This window comes from Anomalospiza imberbis, chromosome 18 (genome assembly GCF_031753505.1).
Source record: "Anomalospiza imberbis isolate Cuckoo-Finch-1a 21T00152 chromosome 18, ASM3175350v1, whole genome shotgun sequence".
NCBI classification, from domain to species: domain Eukaryota; kingdom Metazoa; phylum Chordata; class Aves; order Passeriformes; family Viduidae; genus Anomalospiza; species Anomalospiza imberbis.
This window is the reverse complement of record NC_089698.1, coordinates 1,544,384-1,567,085: the sequence shown is the minus strand read 5'-3', so window position 1 is coordinate 1,567,085 and position 22,702 is coordinate 1,544,384. Positions and strand designations below refer to the sequence as shown.

General features: G+C 47.1%; 1 protein-coding gene across 1 annotated transcript in view; it reads left to right on the top strand.

Annotated features, from left to right (window-relative positions):
* Positions 1-22,702, top strand: part of LOC137484493 (transmembrane protein 132B-like) — a 229,991-nt gene that overhangs the window by 198,005 nt on the left and 9,284 nt on the right. Inside the window, exon 6 of the mRNA XM_068208343.1 lies at positions 18,320-18,525. Within this exon, the coding sequence (XP_068064444.1) occupies positions 18,320-18,525 (206 nt within the window). The remainder of the gene's footprint in view (positions 1-18,319; positions 18,526-22,702) is intronic.

Here is a 22,702-nt window from a genome sequence, read left to right as displayed (position 1 = left end):
AAACATTGGGAAAAAATCCATGTGATGTCAGCTGAGAAGCCACTATTAAGAACAACTTAAAAGAAGACAGGGAGCATGAGCCTCTTATAGAAAATAAAGGCAAGATCTATTCAGCCTTCAGTGCTGATTGCACAGAGTATAAAAGCACAGTGCAGCACCTGCAGCAGGGATGCCTGGGATGCAAATGTTGCACAGGATTTGTGTTCTGCTTGGCCAGAAATGTGACAGTCACAGCTCTGGTTTGCAGTGCCTCTGCTTGGTTAGTGTGGATGGGGGAGGAAGTGTCTCCAGAGAACGGCAGCACAAAGAAAAGCTGTGCATTCATTAAGAAACTAAATCTGTTCTTCACATTCACTTGTTCTTTTGTAGCTCTAGCAAGTAGGAGATGAAAGTAAGAGAGGGACCTGGGGTTTCATGGGAAAGTAATTTCTGCATCTGTGCATGGAATGTTCACATCTGGATTGCACCTCCGTGCTTGCTCTCTGATCATGTCCCTGTGAGCCCCTTGGGCCTGGCAACGTGACTAAAATTCAGATAAAATCTCTGCTACCTTAACCAGTCTGGGTGGCAGCCACAGCAAATAATTCCTCTCGGGCTAATGGGCCTGAGCCTGCAGCACATGGAAAATTGCAGTCCATTTTTACCCAAATCCAGCCTGACCAATGATGTCCAGCTCATTCAGGTGCGCTCGCTGCTGCTCTCTGCCTGCTTGGTTACCTGGCTACTTTGTTTTCTTTTTGCTTTTCCTGCCTCTTCTTCCAGGCATTTTTAACACAGGCTTTTCCAGTCTGTTTTTCGAGGGATTTTTAACAAAGCACCATTTTTAATGACATCATTTCCTTTCCAGACACAATCTGGAAGCATTTTCTGTTTGTGTGGCACCTGTAAATTTTCTGGTTAGGAAAGAGAACTCATAATTTCTAGTAAAAGAGTCAGATTTATAAGTTTTCTGTAATTCTGGGGTTATATTTTTATGTTTCACATAGCTTTTACATAAACTTCTCTTGTGATGAAGTGAAGGTAGAAACCTTTTCCCACTCTCTCCATGTTTTTCTCTTCTTTCACTGTGGCATGTTTTTCTGTATCTACACAGCCCTAAGGGAAGCTGTTGAAAAACAAATGAAAAGAGAAAAATCCTAAAGTACAACAGCAAACTTATGGCAGCACTCTGCAGTTTGTCACTTACCTTTCATGCATGAGTTGGAACAGTTGTTTTTGCCCAGATTCGAGGGGGAAGCTGAAGAACTTTACAGATCTGCCTTGGCATTTAGACAGGGTTCATACAAGTCCATGGCAGGAAGACTGACAGATAGGAAGGCCAACTCATTTGTAAATGGATTTTTATAGGGTGTTATTGGATGAGAGAGGAGCTCAGTCCCAGTGTGTCATACAGGCTTTGGATCAAAAACGATCCAGTGAAGAGCACAGGGGAGGAGTCTGGTAGCTCTGCACTGGTTTTTCTGATAATTCAATCTCTGCCTTTAAGTGAAAGTCAATAGTGAAGTATTGATTTCAATAAATCATTGTTTCTGAAGAGCTCTGTGAAAAAAGGCAAATTTTGTGTCACCCAGAATGTGGCATTTTGACATTTGTTCTCACTGTGATTAGGTTTTTTTTAAAGTTCTCCTCAAAACAGGAAAATTCTGTGGTTTGGTTTGTTTTCTGCAGACCCTCATAGCCATGAGGTCTGCAGAATCTTTTTGCTGTGATTCTGGGAGTTTTGGACCTGCCACCCCTGTGCTGCCAGGGCCACACGTGTCCCTTGGAGCCACCCACGACGTGTCCTCAGGGCTCTTCTCCTGCTTGAGGGGTTCGACAGGCTGTGTTCCCTTCTTGGGAAAAAGAAGGCTTGTGCCAGTTAATTATTCTGTAAAACACACGGGGATGGCTCACAGAGAACCTCCAGAGAAACATAAAATCCCCTCAATGGCTCGTTGACACTGTTGAGCCAGGGATGGGCGAAATCATTGTACGATTTCAGAAGGCAAATGGATGTTTATTCAAAAACACTTCTCTCTTTTATAGAGAACATCATGAACATTAATTCCATTGGCTTTAGAGTAAAAACATTTCACCTGACTGGTACACTGGACTCAGGTCGGTGTGGTAGAACACATCTATAAACAATATGAATGGAAAGCAAGATAATGGATTGTTTACATTCCTCTCGGGCTTTTACCCAGGCTTAGCCTGGCAGAAATCTTTCTCTTTTTCTCTCTGACTGAACTGAGGATGTCCACAGCTCGTGGCAGGTGTGTGGGGCTGGATGGAGGGATTTGGACAGCAACGTGCAGGGAAAGGTGTCACCCTTGGCAAGGCCATTTCCCCAGCGCTGGGCAGGACACCTCAAGGTCAACAGAGCATCTCCAGCCTGTCACTGCAAGAGGAAATAGAGGTGGGAGGTGTTAGGAGATGTCAGAGTCCCCTCACTCCTGCAGGCCTTTGGGGTGGAGACATAGCATCAGTGCACAGCCGTGGCAGAAATTCAGTGCAGCTTATTCACTGCTAGCACTGCAGCAGCCAGGCATTTGCATTACAGTTGCACCAGGCATTTGTAATTATGTCTGTATAATTGCATTTATAATTATAAATGTACGTAATTATAAATAATTGTTTGTAATTATTAAGCTACTCTGCTCCGCAGAGGCAGGGATGTGCTCCTTTCACCCTCTGGAGTTTGGATTTACTGACACAATGGAAGTGGGAGAAGAGAGAGAGCAGAGCAGAGGTCACCCTGAGCTTTCTCCCTAAACCGGGCTGTTCCTGCAGGATTTGTTCTCTTCCATTCTCTGCTCCTTCCTGCACCAGAGGGACAAATCTCTCATGCTCCAGGTGCAGAACACAAAGGCAGCTGCTGGTGTGAGCAGCAGATTTTCCATAGTTTTGATACACAGGGACCTTTCCTTTCCAGTCTCTCACCCAGAGGAGCTCCCTGTGCTTCCCTGAGGAATATTCCCTGTGAGTGCTGTCCTTGGAGCACAGCTCGGGGCAGGCACTGAGGACATGGCCTGGCACAGTCAGAGGGAAATTCCAGAGCCCTTTTCTGACCAGGGAGCCTCTCCTAATGCTGATCTTCTGTGCCATCCTGGATTAGATGAACAAGGCAGTCCAGTATAGTCCAGTCTCAGATGACCAGAGGAGAAAAGTAATTTTTTAGGTAAAGACTCTTGACATTCTCTCCAAATAATTCTATTGAAGCACTTAGCTGAATGAATGCATTTAAGGGCTGCTTTTCTTGGCTGTGTTGTCTGTCTTAAAGTCCCTTTTTTATTAGTTAATGAATTATTTGTTGCTCAGAGACTAAAAACTAACAGGGAAGACTTATGAATGTTGATGCAGCACTGTCTAGGCATAGGACCAGAGTTATCTTTACAAAAAAAAGTGTGCTGTTGTGTATTTAAGAGCTTTCTGGGGATTTTTTCTGGTTTTCTGTTGATCCTTTGGGATAAGGATGGTGTATCCTTGTGTTACTGGGAGAAGATTAAAGGCTAGATTAGCGTGGCAAGTATTCATGACTTAAGACATTCCTCTTAATACTGTTAAGCTCCCAAGCTTTACAGCCTGTCTGTCTGCTCTTGGGGGCTTTGCAGTGTTCTTGTTGCCACAGTCCTGTGGCATCCCTGGGGAAGGGATGCTCTGTCCCATGGCAGGAGGAGCAGCACGTGGGGCTCCTTGTCCTTGAGTGATGCCTAGAGAGGCTCCCTAGAGCAGAGGCTGGACAGAGTTACAGGAATAAAGTAGGGATTTATTACAAGGCCTTCAAAGGATGCACCTTGGGCAGCACAAGAGCCCAGCTGTGGCTCCACCCAAGCTGATGGCATGTCACGAGTTTTCACACTTTTGTAAGTTTTGGTCCATTTCTGTTTTGGGGTTAAATGTCCAATTCCAGCTCCAGGCTGTGCAGTCCCATCCTCCCAGATTGCTCTCCTCCATTCCCTGTTGTTTTACACTTCTTGGGCTGAAGCTGTCACAGTGTCCTTGGTTCTGGGGCTGGAAAAGGATTGTTCTGTGTGCCTGAGAACTGCTGACACTTTATATGGAGTTCAGAGCCACACGCCAATGCAGTGCAGAATATAAAAAATATGGAAGCTCAAACTTAGGACATCACAAGGGTTCATGCAGGAGCAGCACGGGGATTGCTGGGCGCCTCCTCTGCTCCTCTTTGCCCCTCTGCAGCTGGGGAAGGCTGAGCTGCCGTGCACGAGGGCTCTGCACACTCAGTGCTTTGAGCTCTGTGCACTCTGTGTTGTCACAACTATGGAATATCTGCATTCCCCAGGAACGCTGAGAAGCCAGCAAGCACAGGAGGGTGGTTGGCTTCAGCAGTCACAGTTGATCTGCTGGGTTTTCTCAAACACAGTCTTCAGAAACCTCTGTTCCCCCCTGTTAAAACTTAGTTGGAAAACTTGAAGGACGTAAAATACATGAAATTGAATGAATATGCATGTAATTGTTTCTTTTTCTTTAATTTCATGGAGCCTTAGATCTCAAATTTCAGTCACAGGGATTAGAGCCATGAATCATGAACACTAAGTTTACTTAGGGCTCAGAAAATTACTTTTAAAGCCCATTATTTTGCAAAGAACGTTACATCTGATGCTGCCTATTTTCTCCTCTTACTTTTCTTGCCCATCTGCAAATTATTCTGTCAGTTTATAACCCCATATCTGTGAGCAATTCAACTGGGGGAAAACAGAGAGGGAGGGAAAAAACCCACCTTAGCTTATAGCTCAAACATATGTGTTATTTTCACCTAATTAACAGCTTTTACAGAGCAGGTTCCGTGTTTGCAATTAGATGGGTGCAAGAAGGAGCTGGTACCATCTGCTGGGGTTTCACCACAGAAACAGCTCTTAAGCCCTTCTGGGATAGCAGCTGATGAATATGAAAAATGTGGATGTTTACATAAACTAACAAGTGCTGGTAATGCCTTATCTGCACAAGTGGAAGGATCAAACATTTAAGCAAATCCACCTCAGACGAGAGCGTGTGCTTGGAATTTGTGCCGGTGAGAGATCCTTTATCTCAGTGCTGGGAATGAAGATGTCTGTCTGGAGATGAGCAGGCCTGGCTGGGAAGGATGCTGGCCCAGGAGAGGCACTGCATCATGCTGACAAGGCCAGCAGGAGCCAGGCTGGCTTGCATGTGAGATTGCTCCAAAGAAACAGAAACTCGTGGAGCTAGAATGGGACTGACAGGGTTTTGATCACAAGTGGACAAGGAAGAAAGGAGATCCTGCTCTTAGCTGTGCTCCATGTGTTCTCATTATCAGCAAAAGTAGTGATTGAATGAGGGGGGAAGTATTCCTGAAGCTTTCCCTAAACACAAACTGTGCTGAGATTGAAATCAGCTTGAACTTGCTTCATGTGCACCTGCTCTGCTGCATGCTGGCAGTGGAATTGCTGCTCCATCAAGGGATAATTGCAGTTGGTCCAAACAACTTGAAGTGTGACATACCAGAGAGCTTGAGCCTCCAGAACCACGCTGCCTGCAAGTCTTTGTTCCAAGCTTGTGTCACAGTTGGCTGTCACTGCTTTACAATAGACAGTCAAGTCCTCACAGCCTTGAAAACTCCTGGTCTGGGGCCAGTAAAGCAGGAGAAAGTCTCATTTACTTCAACAAGGGCTGGATCACATTTCAGAGGCAGGCTGCATCCCCTCCCCGTGCCATCCCGTTCTCTTTCACACACAGAGCCCCGTCTGGTTCCCCACCCCACTGCAGAAATGCTGTGCTCAGACCAGCAGCAACACAGACACCTCTAGCATTTAGTTCTTGGTGTTAAGAGCATTTCTTTTCCTGCAGGGGAGGTGACAGTCCTGAGGGACCAACCACTGCCCGTCCCAGGTACCCTGAGCAAAGGCATTCTCTTCTCTTCCGAAGGCACCAGCATCTTAGCATGGCCATGGACTTCACCTAATGCAGATGAGCTCTCTTTCTCAGTCTGCACATGGTGCTGGGAAGCCAGTGGGCAGAGCAGAAACAGTAACTTTTGATTCCAGCAGAATTCCTCAGCTTGATGTTTTGTTAATTAAGATCTCAGCTGATGGGTAGAGGATCTCATTTCGTGAAGCAGAGAACATTTTGGCAGCCCCGTGTACTGCTTCAGCTGCTCCCCATTTGCTCTCAGTATTCCCTCTCCATAATCAATAAGGTGGAAACGCTGCAGCATCTGCCCTTGCTGTGCTGCTGTGGGTGCTCAGGGGTTGTTGCTGAGCTGGAATTCAGCAGCAGGCTGGAGTGTGAGTGCACACCCACCTTCCCCTCTGGAGCTGTGCCCCTGCCAAACTTCTCCTCTCCAGCAGGAACGCCCCTGCACCGTGCTGGGAAGAGAACGGGAGCAGCTGCTCTGCACCTGGGACTGCAATCCTGGCACATCTCAAGTGTTGTTTAATAATTTTGCACAGATCAACAGTTTTTGAATAGTGCACACTCCGTTCCGTTCAGCAGGTTTTTAAACTCTCATCGTGCATTCATGGATCAGTGCACCTTTTCTAAGCCTCGGCAATTGTCTGCATTGTTAAACCCAAATGTTAATGTGTGCCATGCTGTCCTTCCCTCTAGTTCAGTGCATTTCAATGGGGGTTAAATGCTAAAACCACTCTAGAACTTCAAACACCCATTCACATCATCACAGGCTATACCTGGGCTCATCTCCCTCCTCCCTCAATTTCCTGCTTCTCTTCCTCAGCAGCATTAAACACTGATCCTCAGAGAAAAGGACCAGAGGCTTCTTCACTGAAACACAGATGTCCGTAGCTCTGTGGTCCCGTGGCTGCTCGGCTGCTGCTCACACCGTCCCTTGGTGTCCACACGAGCTCTGTGTAAGTGCTGCTCCCCCTCCACAAACCCATTGCTCAGACCGTCGAGCTTTTCTGGTCTCTTGAACACACAGCACTTCAGTAAATTATCTGGTTTTCCAGATCCGTGCTTTCCTGGATGAAGGATTTTCCTTTCATCCTTGTTTCTACCTCCTCGCCGTTGCGGTCAGGGTGTAAATCCCAGGTTGCACTGTTCCCCCTGCCAGAAGTGCTCTGCAGGACAGACCCTGTCTGGCAAACACAGGGATGGTGTTCCTGTCTGTGGCTGTGATGTTCTTGCAGCCATGGGGATTCTTTTTGGGGGCTTTAAAGTGGGTCTGTGGAGGCTGTGTGCTCCTCCAGCTCCAAGCAGTTGCCAGGCCGTGCTTCTGTCTCTCATTAGAGACACTCCAAGTCCAGATACGAGTTTTGGATCTCCTGCTTTACTGTTTTAGAACAATAAAACTGGGAAGAACGGCTATTGCAAAATGATAATTTCAAAATGGCCTGGACTTCCCAATGGATTTGGTTGTGTGGTTTTGGAAATGTCTGATAACCAGTGAAACTCTGATGCTGGATCATCCTCCTCTTGATTCATTTGGATTGACTTCAGCAGTTTTAAGATCAAGTCTTTGGGTGATTAAAAAAAGAGAAGATGTATCTGAAAATAACCAACCCAAACACAGGCCTGTTCCTGCTGACAGATGATGTGACCAGCCTGTTTTTACAGGATACCACAGTGCTGAGGGGGCTGGACAAACTTCCCTGCCTCAATCCCAATACCCCCAAACAGCAAGATTAGGGACACCTCTTGTTTCAGTGTGAAGTGTGGGATTTAATTCTTGGTGGACGCTGCAATTAAAGACTACTTAGGATGAAGAGCAGTGGAACTGCTTCAGGCTCACCTTGACATATCTCATTTTTTACCTTTTCTCCAGTGAAAGCTGGTGGTAGGGAGGGGGAAATCCTTCTAATCCTGTTTGTAAGTGTAGCTGTTGGACTGCTGCGAGCCAGGCAGTTTGTATCCTGTTCCTGTGGAACATTATTATTCAATGATAAGATGAAAAACAAACACATATCGAACACATGGGATGGGGAATACTCGACTTAAACTCCAGCTATCATTTCTAAGTAGGAAAGAAAGCTTTGAATATATCTCAGGGGATTCCTAAAGACAACACTTCTATCTGAAACTACAGCAGCTATTTCAGAGAACAATACTTGGACAACTGATTTGCCAATAAAAACAAATTAACGGGAAAAGAATGTTTCAAAAATGACACTTCCAAGACTATTCTGCACATGTGGAAGATTAAAAGGGAATAAAACCTCTTGTTTTATTAGTTTAAATTCCAGCATCATGTCATTTGCCATCCTTTTCTCTGTGAATTCTCAATCTACCATTTGCCTCAAATTGCTTGCAGGCAATATCTGCAGACACCAGTGCACAAGATGAGCTGGGGCAGGGCGAGGCAGAACTATTGTGAGAATTATCTGCATGGAAAAATCCGTGCTTGTGGAAGAGAAAGAGATCCTTGTGAGGCCTGGCACCTCGTCCAGGGCTGGGACCCAGGATGGTTTGTGAGGGGCATGGTCAGAGGTGCCAGGGCAAGGGCAATGCCCCCTCAGCACACGGTGCCCCTCACCTGGCTGTGTCCTGGTGGGCTCTGGGAGCCCCAGATGCCCTGTGCCACCTGTGCAGGTGGGACAGGAGCCTCAGGGATCAGCCCAAGGGGCCCCAGCAGGTGACAACAGCACAGGGTGGCACAGTGCACTGGCACTGCCCCACACGCCTGGAACGGGACAGTGTTGGTCATCCAAACAGGACAGGCTGTTGGTCACCTCTGGGTAGAACTGGGACTCAAACAGGACAGGCTGTCTGTCACCTCTGGGCAGAACTGGGACTCAAACAGGACAGGCTGTCTGTCACCTCTGGGCAGAACTGGGACTCAAACAGGACAGGCTGTCTGTCACCTCTGGGCAGAACTGGGACTCAAACAGGACAGGCTGTTGGTCACCTCTGGGCAGAACTGGGATTCAAACAGGACAGGCTGTTGGTCACCTCTGGGCAGAACTGGGATTCAAACAGGACAGGCTGTCTGTCACCTCTGGGCAGAACTGGGATTCATAGGACAGGCTGTTGGTCACCTTTGGGCAGAACTGGGATTCAAACAGGACAGGCTGTTGGTCACCTCTGGGCAGAACTGGGATTCAAACAGGACAGGCTGTTGGTCACCTCTGGGCAGAACTGGGATTCAAACAGGACAGGCTGTTGGTCACCTCTGGGCAGAACTGGGATTCAAACAGGACAGGCTGTTGGTCACCTCTGGGCAGAACTGGGATTCAGACAGGACAGGCTGTTGGTCACCTCTGGGCAGAACTGGGACTCAAACAGGACAGGCTGTTGGTCACCTCTGGGCAGAACTGGGATTCAGACAGGACAGGCTGTTGGTCACCTCTGGGCAGAACTGGGACTCAAACAGGACAGGCTGTTGGTCACCTCTGGGCAGAACTGGGACTCAAACAGGACAGGCTGTTGGTCACCTCTGGGCAGAACTGGGATTCAAACAGGACAGGCTGTTGGTCACCTCTGGGCAGAACTGGGATTCAGACAGGACAGGCTGTTGGTCACCTCTGGGCAGAACTGGGACTCAAACAGGACAGGCTGTTGGTCACCTCTGGGTAGAACTGGGACTCAAACAGGACAGGCTGTCTGTCACCTCTGGGCAGAACTGGGACTCAAACAGGACAGGCTGTCTGTCACCTCTGGGCAGAACTGGGATTCAAACAGGACAGGCTGTTGGTCACCTCTGGGCAGAACTGGGACTCAAACAGGACAGGCTGTCTGTCACCTCTGGGCAGAACTGGGACTCAAACAGGACAGGCTGTTGGTCACCTCTGGGCAGAACTGGGACTCAAACAGGACAGGCTGTTGGTCACCTTTGGGCAGAACTGGGATTCATAGGACAGGCTGTTGGTCACCTCTGGGCAGAACTGGGATTCAAACAGGACAGGCTGTTGGTCACCTCTGGGCAGAATTGGGATTCATAGGACAGGCTGTCTGTCACCTCTGGGCAGAACTGGGACTCAAACAGGACAGGCTGTTGGTCACCTCTGGGCAGAACTGGGACTCAAACAGGACAGGGTGTCTGTCACCTCTGGGCAGAACTGTCATCCAGTCGTGGCCAATTCATTTTAATTTTAAAAGACTAACAAAATCTAATGAAAAATTTTGATTTTATCGCTCAACACACGAATGTGGGCGAGTCCTGTGAGCATGGATAATTGTCACATCATGACATAACACACAGCTGCAGCCAAAACAAGAAGCCTGACATTTATTAGACTGACTGCTGTCAGGCACAATTCTGAATTTAAATACACCCAGCATTTCTTATCTAAAGAGGGTTTAGGAGTATATTTTGTTTTGTCTCAAGACATGAGGCACATGTTTCTGCCCCTTGCTATTTAGGGGAGACTGCAGCAATGTCTTCAGGTGCAGAAGAGGACAGGAAGGTGTGGTGGTAAGCAGCTGTTTGGTAAAGGGGGAAATAAAAGGATGGGAAGAATAATCCTTCATTTTGTCTTCAACTATCATTCAAACACCAGGCCAAATTCCTCAGGCTGAGGCAGTGATTTCAGATATTTATGTGATTTCTAAAGCAAACATAGCAAAAATAAAGTAGAAAATTATCCAAACCTGAAAAAAGTATGATCCAGCCATGCTGCAGCCATTTAAAAAGGTGCAAGAGGCAGAAGGTAAACACGCAGTGAAAGGGTTTGAAGGAGCAAACAAGCAGCTCAGCAAATCCTTCCTAATGTGGTAACAACATCAGGAACAATGCCACGGGAAAGGTGGAAAAGGCAGCGTTCAGGAAATACCACAAAATCACAATGGTGAGATTCTTATGAGAATGAGCCACTCACTGTCAGCACCATTCTCTGTAATCTTGTTACTGTTGTTCTCTTTACAGCCTCAGGCACAACAATGAGCCTTTGTATCCCCCCCAGTTTGGCTGCAGAGCATCCCTGTGCTCCGCTCCTCTGCCCTGAACACCCACAGTGCCAGGGCAGGCACTCCTGCCCGGCTTCCCCGGTGCCCTGCTGGCTGGGCACTGTGCAGAGGATGGAGGCGGCAGCAGGCAGACCCCTCCTGTGCTGGGCATCAGGAATGGCTCTGTCAGGCAGGCAAGGAATGAGAAATGAATGAGAAAAATCTGGTTTACATCACTGAAGTCTGCACGCCCATCCCATTGAGCTCAGGTGTTTTTAAAGACAAGTAGATCTTGACTTCAGGCAAAAACCTCCTCTTGTAAATCCGGCGTTTCTGAAGCACTGGTGAAGGCTCTTTTGGCAGCAAGCACCTCTTTTCAAGGGTGAATTTGAACTGCAAATTTAAATTATCTGGGGACCTGACTGGAAAGCCAAATGGCTGAGTATTTTAGCTGAAAATGCTCTGTGTTAGACCAAATTCTGATGCACATGGTATCTGCCTCAGTTTTCTTTAAATGGGCTGTAAAATTAGCACCATCCCTTTGGGGTTTGTGTCAGAAACTCACAGGTGCACAAGTGCCACAGGACAGCTTTGCACTGTGCTTGGTCTCACACTTCCATCCACTTAGTGTTGCTTTGCACTGAATTAACCAGATTTCATTCCTTTGGGTAGGAGATTCTCCTTTATAATTCATTATCCATGTTCATACACAGCTATATGTAAATATCAGTGAGAAGTGTTTGCCTGAAGGTGAAAACCTTGGGGATGAGGTGTGGGCTGGGCACCCTGAGGTGCTGCAGACACGAGATGGGTGTCCCTGTGGCCGGGTCTCTGCTGAAGCAGATCTTGCTCTCCCCTCCCACACTTGAGAGTGTGGAGAAAAAATGGTTGTGCCCAGCAGGGTTTCAGCACGACCAAAAAACTCCCGAATAACACACAGCCACGAGGACTGTGACTGTCTTGTCTCCTGCGAGGGCTCCTTCCAGGATGCCCTGCAAGCCAGACCCTGCATGCAGAGATGAGCCACAAGCAGCCATCAGTTGTTTTCCTGTCAGTTCCCGTTCCCTCTGTTTTACCTGCTCCCCCAAAGGGTGCAGAAACCTTTGTGACCTGAACATCAAATGGTTTCCCAATTACTCCTCCTGAACTGCTATCTCCTTCTGGATTAGCCTAAAATGAGGAGGCTGTCACAGACTGTACAGGGCAAATTGAACTTTTTTACAATTACTTGTGGGGATTGGAGCCAACCACCTGCTTCAAAGCCCTGAGAGGTTAATTGCAGCTCTCTTTCTCTTGACCTGCACATGGGAGCACATGGGGGCTGGCCTGCTCCCCTGCAAACTGTCTCAAACATCACTTTCTGGTGCTGCCAGGCAGCTGGCAATGGATGGTGACAGACTGCTTTAAACAGCCTTGCTCCGTGTGTTTTACACGAGAGGGTGGCATCCTGAGCTTTTGCTGATTCTTCTCGAGAGGGTGGCATTCTGAGCTTTTGCTGATTCTTCTCGAGAGGGTGGCATTCTGAGCTTTTGCTGATTCTTCTCGAGAGGGTGGCATTCTGAGCTTTTGCTGATTCTTCTCGAGAGGGTGGCATTCTGAGCTTTTGCTGATTCTTCTCACCGTGTAGTGTTTGCAGGAGAGATTTAAGGGCCTGTCCCCCTCTTTGTTCCCTCAGAAGCAGCAGCTACCAAGGAATGCAGTGTGGAAGTCACCTGCTCAGGCAGCTGTGCCCCTTGGCAAAGCCCAGCAGCTCCAGTGGGAGCAGGCAGGCCCTCCCCAAGGGCAGCACTGGGAGCAGTTCCCCTTCCAGCAGCATCCCCGGCCACCTCTGACAGTCAGAGAGTGGCTGGGAGGTATGGAGGGACTGAGAAGGAGAGAAAGGGCAGGGGGACACTGCTGCAGGCCACTGGGCAGAGGCTGCAGTGCAGCCCCAAGGCTCCAGGGGGGTTCCATTCCCTCTCTGAGCAGCAGCACAGTGCTGCTGGCATGGAATCCCAGCTCCATGGTGGAATCAGCGTTGCTATTGGACACCAAATGAGTGCACAGAAGCTTGGTAGGTTCAAAAGAGAAAGAGACCCAGTTTATTCAAACATCTGGTGTTTATAGAATTCCAGAGGTGACCGTGGATTGGAGGATGGAATTACCACCTCTCCAACCACACTGGTCCAAAGATCAATCCATCATTTCTCTCCACCCACAGGGAAATATGTAAATATTCTATTTCTACATGAACCTGTGTGGGAACTCTGACACTCAAAGATGTGAACATTATCAGAAAGCTAAAGAAGTTTGATGAGAACTTGAAAACTTTTCAAAAGAACTATAAAAGAAAACACCTTTAAAAATCAGGGCAACAATCAGTTCTCTGTCCTGGCTCTGTAGTGGGTCCCAGGGGAAAAAGGAGGGCTGGACATTTTCTATCCATGCTCAGGGTCCTCATTTCCTTCAGATGAGCCAAATCTACTTTCTAGCACCAACTGTAGAGAAGTGGGTGAAAGAAACATGGCAGTAATGAAATATGTGTGAGTGAAACAGAAGCTTCCTCATGTGAGCTTTAGTCTATCCTGCTTTGTCACCAGATTCAGCTGGATTTTCCTTTGAATTATCTGGTGTGCTTGTACTTAATAGAGTAACTCAAATTCCAGATAGGGAACTGAAACAACAATGGCTCTCTTCAAGTTTTCTTATCCAGGCTGGGTTATTTGCTGGGAGATACACTTCAGTGAATCCTGAGCTCTGAATGCTACACTGGGTGAACTACAGCATATCCTGCTTTGTGCTTACCTTTTGGTCAGTATGTAAATGACTGAATGTCTCCGTCTCGACAAAAAATCTGTGAAATTTGTAAGGCTAGATGTGAAATCCCCCCCCGAGGCTCCCCTGATGGGAAGACCCCTAAAAAGGTCCATAAACTAGTTTACATTTTCCAGGAACTATTTGACATGGCCCCTCCTCGGGTCCGCCTTTTTAGAGCATGTGTGTTTCTTGGCGGTGGTTTTGGCTCCTTCTCCTCATCACTTCCAGTCTGGGCCTTGGTCCTCACTGTCTTCAGATGGTGAGTGCTGATGGTTGGCAGATCTATATGTATAGCTATATGCATATCTATATGCATATGTTGGCATATCATATCTAGCAGGTGTCCTCATCCTGTTCATTGGATGTTATCCCATCCAAGCAGGCATTTTAACACAAGCATAGCTGTTTCACTACGATGTCTAAGCTTAATTAACAGTAGGAACACTATAGAAATACTAAATACTATACTATATTTCGACTATAACAGTAGAAAACTATATCTTTAGAACAAAGTTATTTTAACATCACACATATAAAATCCATCCTAATATTTGCGAAAAGCCAATATTGTGATAGCTATAGTCTATCCACAATTGATGTATATAGCTACCAGTTCCTTCTGTATGGGGAGTTGGTGTTTGCGTCTGTTGTACATGACTAGAATTGGAGGGTGCGATAATAGAAGCGGCCAGAGGTGGCGCTGCGGGTGGAGGTCGAACGTCTTGTTGGTCACAAAATGGCGTTAGCCTACTCCACGGACGCGCACAGGGCGCCGCCATTTTTCTGTACGGAGGAGGTGTGCAGGGCGCCGCCATTATGTGGGAAGGACATATGCGCTAATTAGGCTCTGGGGGACTCCCGCTGTGATAAGTGATTAACCGGCCGAGAGGCGGAGCCCTGGGCCGTGCCGAAAGGGCTGGGGGCGGCCACGGGCTCGGGAAAATTGCCGCCGAGCATGGGGTCTGCCCGGGGAGGGACACCCCGCGCCGCGGCTTTCGGCACCAGAGCGCCGCTGTCAGTGATCTCCGGGTCTGTGTTTGCAACCCGCGCTCCGAGACCCCATCCGCCTTGCCGTTCGCCCGTCCCGAGGGAGCCCTGTCTGCCCCGGCCCGTCCCCGCCGCGCTCCGCGAGCTGCCCGGAGCCGAGGCGCGTTTGTTATGTTGAAGACCCGCGGCGGGGCCCGCTCCGCTCGCTCCGGGCAGCGCCGCTCCCGCGTTCTGCGCTGATTGCGGTGGCCGCGCACCTTGCGTGACCGGGGCGCACCTTGCGTGACCGGGGCGCACCTTGCGTGACCGGGGCGCACCTTGCGTAACCGGGGCGCTCGGCGCAGGGGCTGGCTGCGCAGGTTGCGTACCTTGCGCGCTGGCGGGGCCGGGCCGGGCCCGCCCGCTGCCGGGCCGCTCCCCGGCAGTTCCCCGGCTGCGGGGCAGTTCCCCGGCTGCGGGGCAGTTCCCCGGCTGCGGGGCAGTTCCCCGGCTGCGGGGCAGTTCCCCGGCTGCGGGGCAGTTCCCCGGCTGCGGGGAGCGGCTCCGCAGGGCCGGCGTGTGCGCCGTGCCCCGGGGAGCCGCGGAGAGCGGTGGCTCAGGCGATCTGCTCAAGGGGAGCCGGGGCTTTCGGCTGCGCGGGCCGCACGGGCTCTGCCGGGCCCTGGTTCTCTCCTCAGCCTTCTGTGCATGGCATCTGCTGGCTGTCACCTCGCAGGCCACGCTGCGTGCTGGAAGCAGTGTTCCTGCTGCTGTGTCCTTGAGGGTAGCAGCACTGTGTGGGCTGAGATTCGCGGAGTCCTGGAGAAAGGGATCAAAAAAAAAAGCCCCTGGATCTGCGTTCAGAAACTGTTCTTGCACCCAGCATAAAAGATCTTTTAGTTGGTCCCTTAGGACAGTCGTGGGGTGTTCCCTGACCGTTGAGTCTGGGAGATCTAAGGCATCTCTGTGCTGTCTGGACATGACATTTCCCACATCTCTCTGTGTGATTGACCCTGAAGAATATAAATCATACCTGACTTCGCGCCGTCACTTTCTCCTCCTCGGTTCCCATCCTGTGGATGTCAGCATCCACGTTCTGGTTCAAACCATTTCACCAGCATCTGGGGATTTCCGAGTTCTTTTCTCTTCCTTTTTTCTCTCGTCTTTCTTTTCCCTGGGGATTTTTCCTTTCCAGCTCACAGCTGCAGTTATCTGTGTTTCTTCAGAGAGGTCCCAGCCTCAACAGGTGTCCTCACACTGGGGCACAGATAACTGCTGGTTCTTGGCTTCTTTTCTGCCTCTGCCAAGGTCGGGATTGAAGCGCTCGAGACGGTATCTCGTGTTCAGACTCAGATGTTTTTTATTTCTTATCTAGATCACAACTCGTGAGTTCTACAGCATTCTGCCAACAAGCTACAAAACGGCTATCTTTCTCTACAAGGTCTTTTAAGGCTAAACTATCCAATGAAGAAATGACACCTAAATTATTTTTACTTTTAACCCAATAGCTAATCCCTCGTGTCCTGCACTGCAGACTTTTCTGTCCAGTTACACAATACCACCCAAACCCATGAAGAAGGAGGAGGAAGAAGGTGAGGAGGAAGGACCAGCCTCTGCCCTAAAACCTCCATCTTGCTCTACATACATTGCTATATTCTAAAACCTTAAACTCTGACTTTTCCACCACATGATAGTACACATTTCTAATCAAACTACACACCCACAATCCCAGTGCTGTTAATCAGTTTTGGAAGCCTTCTCCACGGCCTCAGGTCAAATGCAGTGTTCTCTTGCGGGTCTGTGCCTTTCAGCACAGAAAGTTTAAAATTCTCAGCTTCCAGCATTCCAACACCTAGACTGATATTTTTATAGCTACAATTAATGTCCATCTTTCAGTTCCCTAATTTAGCACCTTTCTTGCCTGCTGACAAGAACATTTGATGCAGCAAGAAGAGAATCTGAAAAATTAGCTGCTGTCTTGTCAGATATTAGTTATTCCCCTGATCCGGCCTTGATGTTTATCCCTCCCTCTTTGAGTTTCCTAATTATTTCTGTCTTGTATTAATTCTCACATAACTCCCTAGATGTAAGCTTTATGGTTTAGAATCTCAACTGCTCATTCAATTAATGGGCTTGCTTAATGTGCTTAAACTTTCCAGCGATGCTCGTGACACATTATGAGGGAGGGAAAAAAAGATTCCAAGTATGCCCCATCTCATTTGTGGTACTCCTGAGCCTGAAGTCCATTTTAAGCTCTTTATCAGATTATCTAGATTTATTATTTTTATATTTTTGTGTTCATTAAGCATTTATGCGGAGAAGTATTCTCTCCAGAAGAGTGACTTTGTTTCCTTTGCCCCATCCCTCATCACCTGGCTTAGCAATTGTAGTTTCAGTACATTGAAAAGGCTCTGAGAAGCTGACTTGAATATGGCAAATATGGAAGGACAGATCTTTTACTTCATATCTGAAAACTGAGTAATTTTTTAGCAAAACAAAGGATCTGCCGGAGATTTTCTCTAATTTTTCTTGGCTCAGTAACCCCTAATCCCTGTTAATATCTGAAAAGATTTGAGGTAGGTTTGCAGAGGGAGCCCAACCTGTGTTTCAGCCTATTCCCCACTGAAGCCTACATGAGTTATCTCAGTAATTCCAGGAAACCTGAATTTAAACACGGGCTCAGGCAGGATCCCTCCGGATCCGGGTGCCAGAGCCTTGGACAGGTGACACAGAGCAGTCCTGACAGGAGAGCAAAGTGCATGCCAGGAACACAACCACATGTCATCAGCTCTGGGTTTAAAAGATTAAAACCACACTACATGGAACCCGTGGGAAATTATCTTCTCTCTCTCTCCAAGGCAGAATGCAAACAGATAAAGATGAAGTACATGTACCCATGCAGGTATATAACTCATGTTATGCATGTGTATAAACATGAATATTGTACATGAATACTATACATGAATGTTATACATGGCTGTGTGTTTGTGTATCTAAAACTATACTGTTTGCACGTCTAAAACTATATATACTGATATTTATAAATATATTAGAAACCCCCTCCTGACAAAGGAGTCCTGTCTTTCACCGTGCACATTGAATTAGTTGCTACTTCATGGTTTTATATAAATAAAATCTGTGCTCAGGACCTTGATTTTGTGCCAGAAGATCCCTGGAACCAAGAGGGCAGATGAGTTGTAGTACACAGCCCACACGCTCATTTTAGCAATGATTTCATAGAATGCCACGAAGCAACTATGAATACATTTTGTTAAAACAGTTACTGAGAAGTTCTAAAAAATAATGCTTCTGCTGCACTTCTGCTCATGAGCCATAAGGGGATCTTTGTCTTTCAGCATTACAGTGCTCAAGGAAAAGGGAAGAGATTCTGGTTTATGGTTCTGAGTCAGTCTTTTTCTTACTAACATATGGCCCCATTTTTTCCTGGTTCTTTAAGCAAGTTGTAAACATAAACGTTGATGCACATGGAGTTTGATTCATGAAGAGTTTAATTTGCCTTATATAAAAGATTCACACAGGTTATATAACATCATTAAATTATTTTTGTAGTTTGAGTAGTATCCTTTGAGGAAAGCACAACTTTTTTCCCTGGGGTCCATTTATCACTGTTTGCTTCTAATTAGAAAACTGGAAATGCAATATGCACGACTTATATTTGCAGCGTTGTCTTAGGACTCATGTATCATCCTTGTTCTTCCTCGGGAACTTTTGTTCATTTCCCAATATTTTATATATTTTTTTTAAGGTTTCTGACAGCTGTGACTCCATCTTCGTTAATGGCAAGGAGATGAAGAGCAAAGTGGACACCATTGTGAACTTCACCTATCAGCACTTCACCACGCAGCTGGAGGTGACGGTCTGGGTCCCGCGGCTCCCGCTGCAGATCGAGATCTCTGACACGGAGCTCAGCCAGGTCAAGGGCTGGAGGATCCCTGTCACCTCCAACAAAAGGTATGTTCTCAGCGTTGCCCCACTCCTCACCCGTGCACGGGGCTCTGCTGCTAGAGCACAGCCACTTTTAGAACACTCCTCAGAATCTAAACTCTCCTGTTTGCCATCAGCTTTACAGTGTGCCTCAGCCTTCATTCAAACATCCAACAATCGCTGCATTTTATCCTGATCTGTGCAGTTTTAAAGTCAGTGCTTTGCCTGGAGCATTAATCAATCCCACACAGTCTCAGGACACTGGATCACACATTCCTGAGGAAAAGGAGCTGGGCTTCTCCTGTAGGTGTAACACAACTTTGTGGTGTGTGAGAGAGACATTCAGCACTGCCAGACCTCAGTTCCTGTCTGCTGAGACAAGTAACAGGGCCAAGGAAGGGTTCAGGTGTCACTGCCTTGGACTAGGTGCCCAGCCCAGGTCCCTTCCAACCCAAACCCTCTGTGATTCCATGACTTTGGGTGGTTGTTCAGTCTGTGCAGATGCACTGAACAGCAGACCTGGCTGCTGCACTACTTAGCAGCTCTGAATGAAGTAAGAAACAATTCCTACTGAAGACCATGTTCCACCAGGAAAAAGTGGACAGGGAGGAAGGAGGGCAAAGAGAGTGGGGATTTTGAGCACTGATCCTATCATTCCCTACTGGAAATGCCCATTCTGTAAAAAACATAATTTGCAAGATTAAGAACTTCTAGGAACGCTGCTGTGCTGGTGGGTTTCCGGTGAAATTGAAAAATATTAGTGGGGAAAAGGTGTGACACCAGCTCAGATTTATAACCCAGTGAAAAAGCCTTGCTGGCAGCAGCAAGTGGAGGGCTAAACACTGTGGCAGTTCCAGCTAAAACTCTCCAGTGCCCAGGAGAACATCTCAGCTACTGAAGAACCCAGACAGCAGTGGAGGAGAGTTACCCAACAGTTTCACAGGGCACAAAACTAAGGGAATAGCACACAATTTGCAGGGTAGTCAGATCATGAGCTCCAGAGAAGGGCAGTGACTGACCTCTTGATTATGTGGCTATTTTTTTGGCTGTTGACAGAAGAGGTGATGAGAATCTGGCACAAGAGACATCGGAGTGTTTGCTTCAGTGGCAAAGGCAGGAAGAGCTGTGCTGGGTGAGGAATGAATGGATTTAAGCTGACTGCTTAAATCTTCACTGAAATTCCCTTGTCCTGCCTGAGCTGTCCCAGCCCAGATCCTGCTGAAAGCAGTGTGGATTTTTGCTGAGCACACAGCTGCAGGATTAGGCTGGTGTTTATTGCAGGAGCAGACATTCAGCCGTGGCCATTCTCAAGTTAAACCCATTACAGGCAGCGCTGGAAATTTCCCCCCGGTGTCTCCTTCTGATTTATTTGGCCAGCTGAAATAAATGGAATGGTCTGAGAGTCTGCTCTGCTTGCAAGCTGGCGAGATCTGCAGAGTTTTGGTGCAAAGCATTTGCTGCTGCTTGGATTGCACTGGAGCTGCTGGCCCACGTCCTGCAGGCATTTTCCATGGAGGAGGAGAGAAAATGTGGACACTGTGCCATCCCCCTGGAAGGTCCATGCCCATGTGAACAGCAAAGGTTCAACAGGAAATAAATGATCTCTCCTTTTATTGACCATTCATGTGGATTTTTTAACTTTGCAGGGCTATTCTGAATCAATAGTTCAGAGCCAGCATTAGTTGTGCTCACGCTGACATTTACTTTGCACATAAGGTTTTTACATTTCCTTTATTTTTAGATTTGGAAGGTTTTTACGTGAGATTTAGTGGCTTTTCATTTTGGCTCTTTTTTATTATTATGACTTTTCTCTTTACTTTTTAATCTGCTTATACCTCCACCTGCTATGTTTTTCCCAAAATCCTAAACATGGGGGAGTTTTTATGAGTTTTTAAGTGATAAGCTGAGGCACTCAAGACATTTGGACTGCAGTCAGGAGCTGTAGGTTTGAGAGTGAGCAGAGTGCTTTTATCTTTGCAAAAACCCCAAATCTAAGCATTTCCCAGCAGGTGAAGCCATAGCATTGTGTTGTTTCCACTTCACCTTCATGTGAGAGCCAATATTGGCAATTTGCACGAGGTTTTTGATACCTGTCCTTGAAGGAAACTCAAGGATTCTTTCTAAAGTCCCTGACAACAAGCTTAGGCAGCCTTAAACTTAGCCCCAAAATCAACTGAAACCCTGTCACTGTTCTGGTCATGGCAGGATTGCAGTGTGGCTTCTTCATAACTCACCTCACCACGAACAAAACAATTTTCCACTTTGCTCCTGTCCTGCAGGGTTGGTATCCTCACACCACTCCTTGTCTTCTCAGCAGGAACTGAACATTGCTATAAAGTTATTCATCAATATACAGCAGGTAAAATGTTGGAATATTTTTACAGGGATTGTGCAGAGACACTTCAGGAACCTCCAGACTTTCTTTCTTCCCCTCTGGCTGCCCCAGGGCCTCATTCCCATCCCCACAGCCTGGCTGTGCTGCTTCACTGTCTGAGGGGCTGAGCCAGATGGCAAAATAGAACTGGGTTTACAATAATCTTTTAAACGTGTTTATTGGTGCTGTTAACAAAAGAAACGTTTGTACATCAGCATGGCTGTTCTTCTTCCGAATACAGCTGCTCTCCTTCAGACCTGAGAGAGTTTATGTGCCCAGATCACATCTGTACTTTCCAGTGATGGCTCTTGAGCCAATAAAATGTCTTGCTTCTCCCTATAAAGCCTGGGATGTTTGTAATTGTAAAATACATGTGATTACAGACATGTTTGCCTAGCTGACTTCTTGAATCATTTCCACAAAGCCACGAAGAAAGCAGGGTCTTTACAAAACTTTTAGAAACACCCCCTGCACAGTTTGAACTCTGTTGGTTTTTAGCTGGTCTGAACTGCTGCAAGAGCAGGAACTTGTCAGAGAACAGAAAGGAAAAGACAGGCTGCTTTTATGCCAGAAACTGGAAAAAAACTCAATTCATCTCCCCTGTGTAAGAGCAGCAATACAATTTACCAGATCAGGCTGCAAATATATGACAAATCTTTAATATTATCAGGAGGAGAACTTGATCTCTGGTGAGTGCTGCTGCAGACAGGAAGAGCCTCCCTGGGCAGGTGAAATTCAGCTCCACCACCATCTCCTGAGTGGTGCAGGGAAAGTGAGCCTGAGCCAGCACAGGCTGCACAAACCCCCAGCCTCAGCACACAGTAGGTGTATATTTAAATTAAAGTCAAATATTAGAGTGTAGAAGAGGTCCAGGCAGACTCTGCTAGTCTAACAAGAACATTTATTTCTATTCCTCATGCATCTGCAAAATAATTACCTTCTTCTTGAGGTTCCTGCACCAGCTCTGTGCACACATATTTACATGGCATGAGTGGCTTCAGCTTGCATTAATAGGAATTGCATGGCTAAAGTCTTACAGAACAAGCTGGAAATTTAATTTCAGTAAATATTTGCAGCTGGGATAGGACATTGTTTTCAGGAGGCTCCCAACACCACCAGCATGGGCTTCACTTCAGGCAGACTTTATTGAGCTCTGCTTTGGTCCTGTCCAATCCTGGAGACAAAAGCAGGAAAGCTGGCCTGAGTTAAAAGCAGGACAAAAGAAACTGCTTTATTAAACCCCCAGTGAGTGCTGCCCCTCAGAAGTAAAGCTGTACTTTAAGGCAAATTAAGTGACACTAGATTCAAACCATTCCATTGGTGGGTAACAGCATCTGCACAAAGCTGGAACATGCTGTAAATTTGCTCCTTTAGTTAATTGATTTTAATGTCCTATGGAGATAAGGCCTTGGAGATTTTTGTTAATAGGTAGGCTGTATTTTCAAGATCTGTAAAAGTACCAAATTACATTTATTCTTGAACTGTGAGTGGAGTTATGTGCAGCTTATTTCCATAGCCTCCACTAAATCAGCTTCTAGTGGTTTGTAATTTGTATCTGAGAGAGATTTCTTTTTCAATTAGGGGTGTTGCAAATGTTTTTTAAATATACGACTCTTTGTAATGAGTATTTCAAATCCAAACCCAGCAAAACTGATTCCTTTAGGGTTGTTTTTTTTTTTAACAGAAAATTAGCATCTGGCCCAAGAATGTGATGCCTGGTTTGAGAGGGGTGCAGATTAAAAGAGACACACTTCAACTGCTCAGAGACAAGGTCTGTAATGTGGAGTTGACAGATCACTGATTAGATCAGTGCTCGCAGGCACCCTTGGA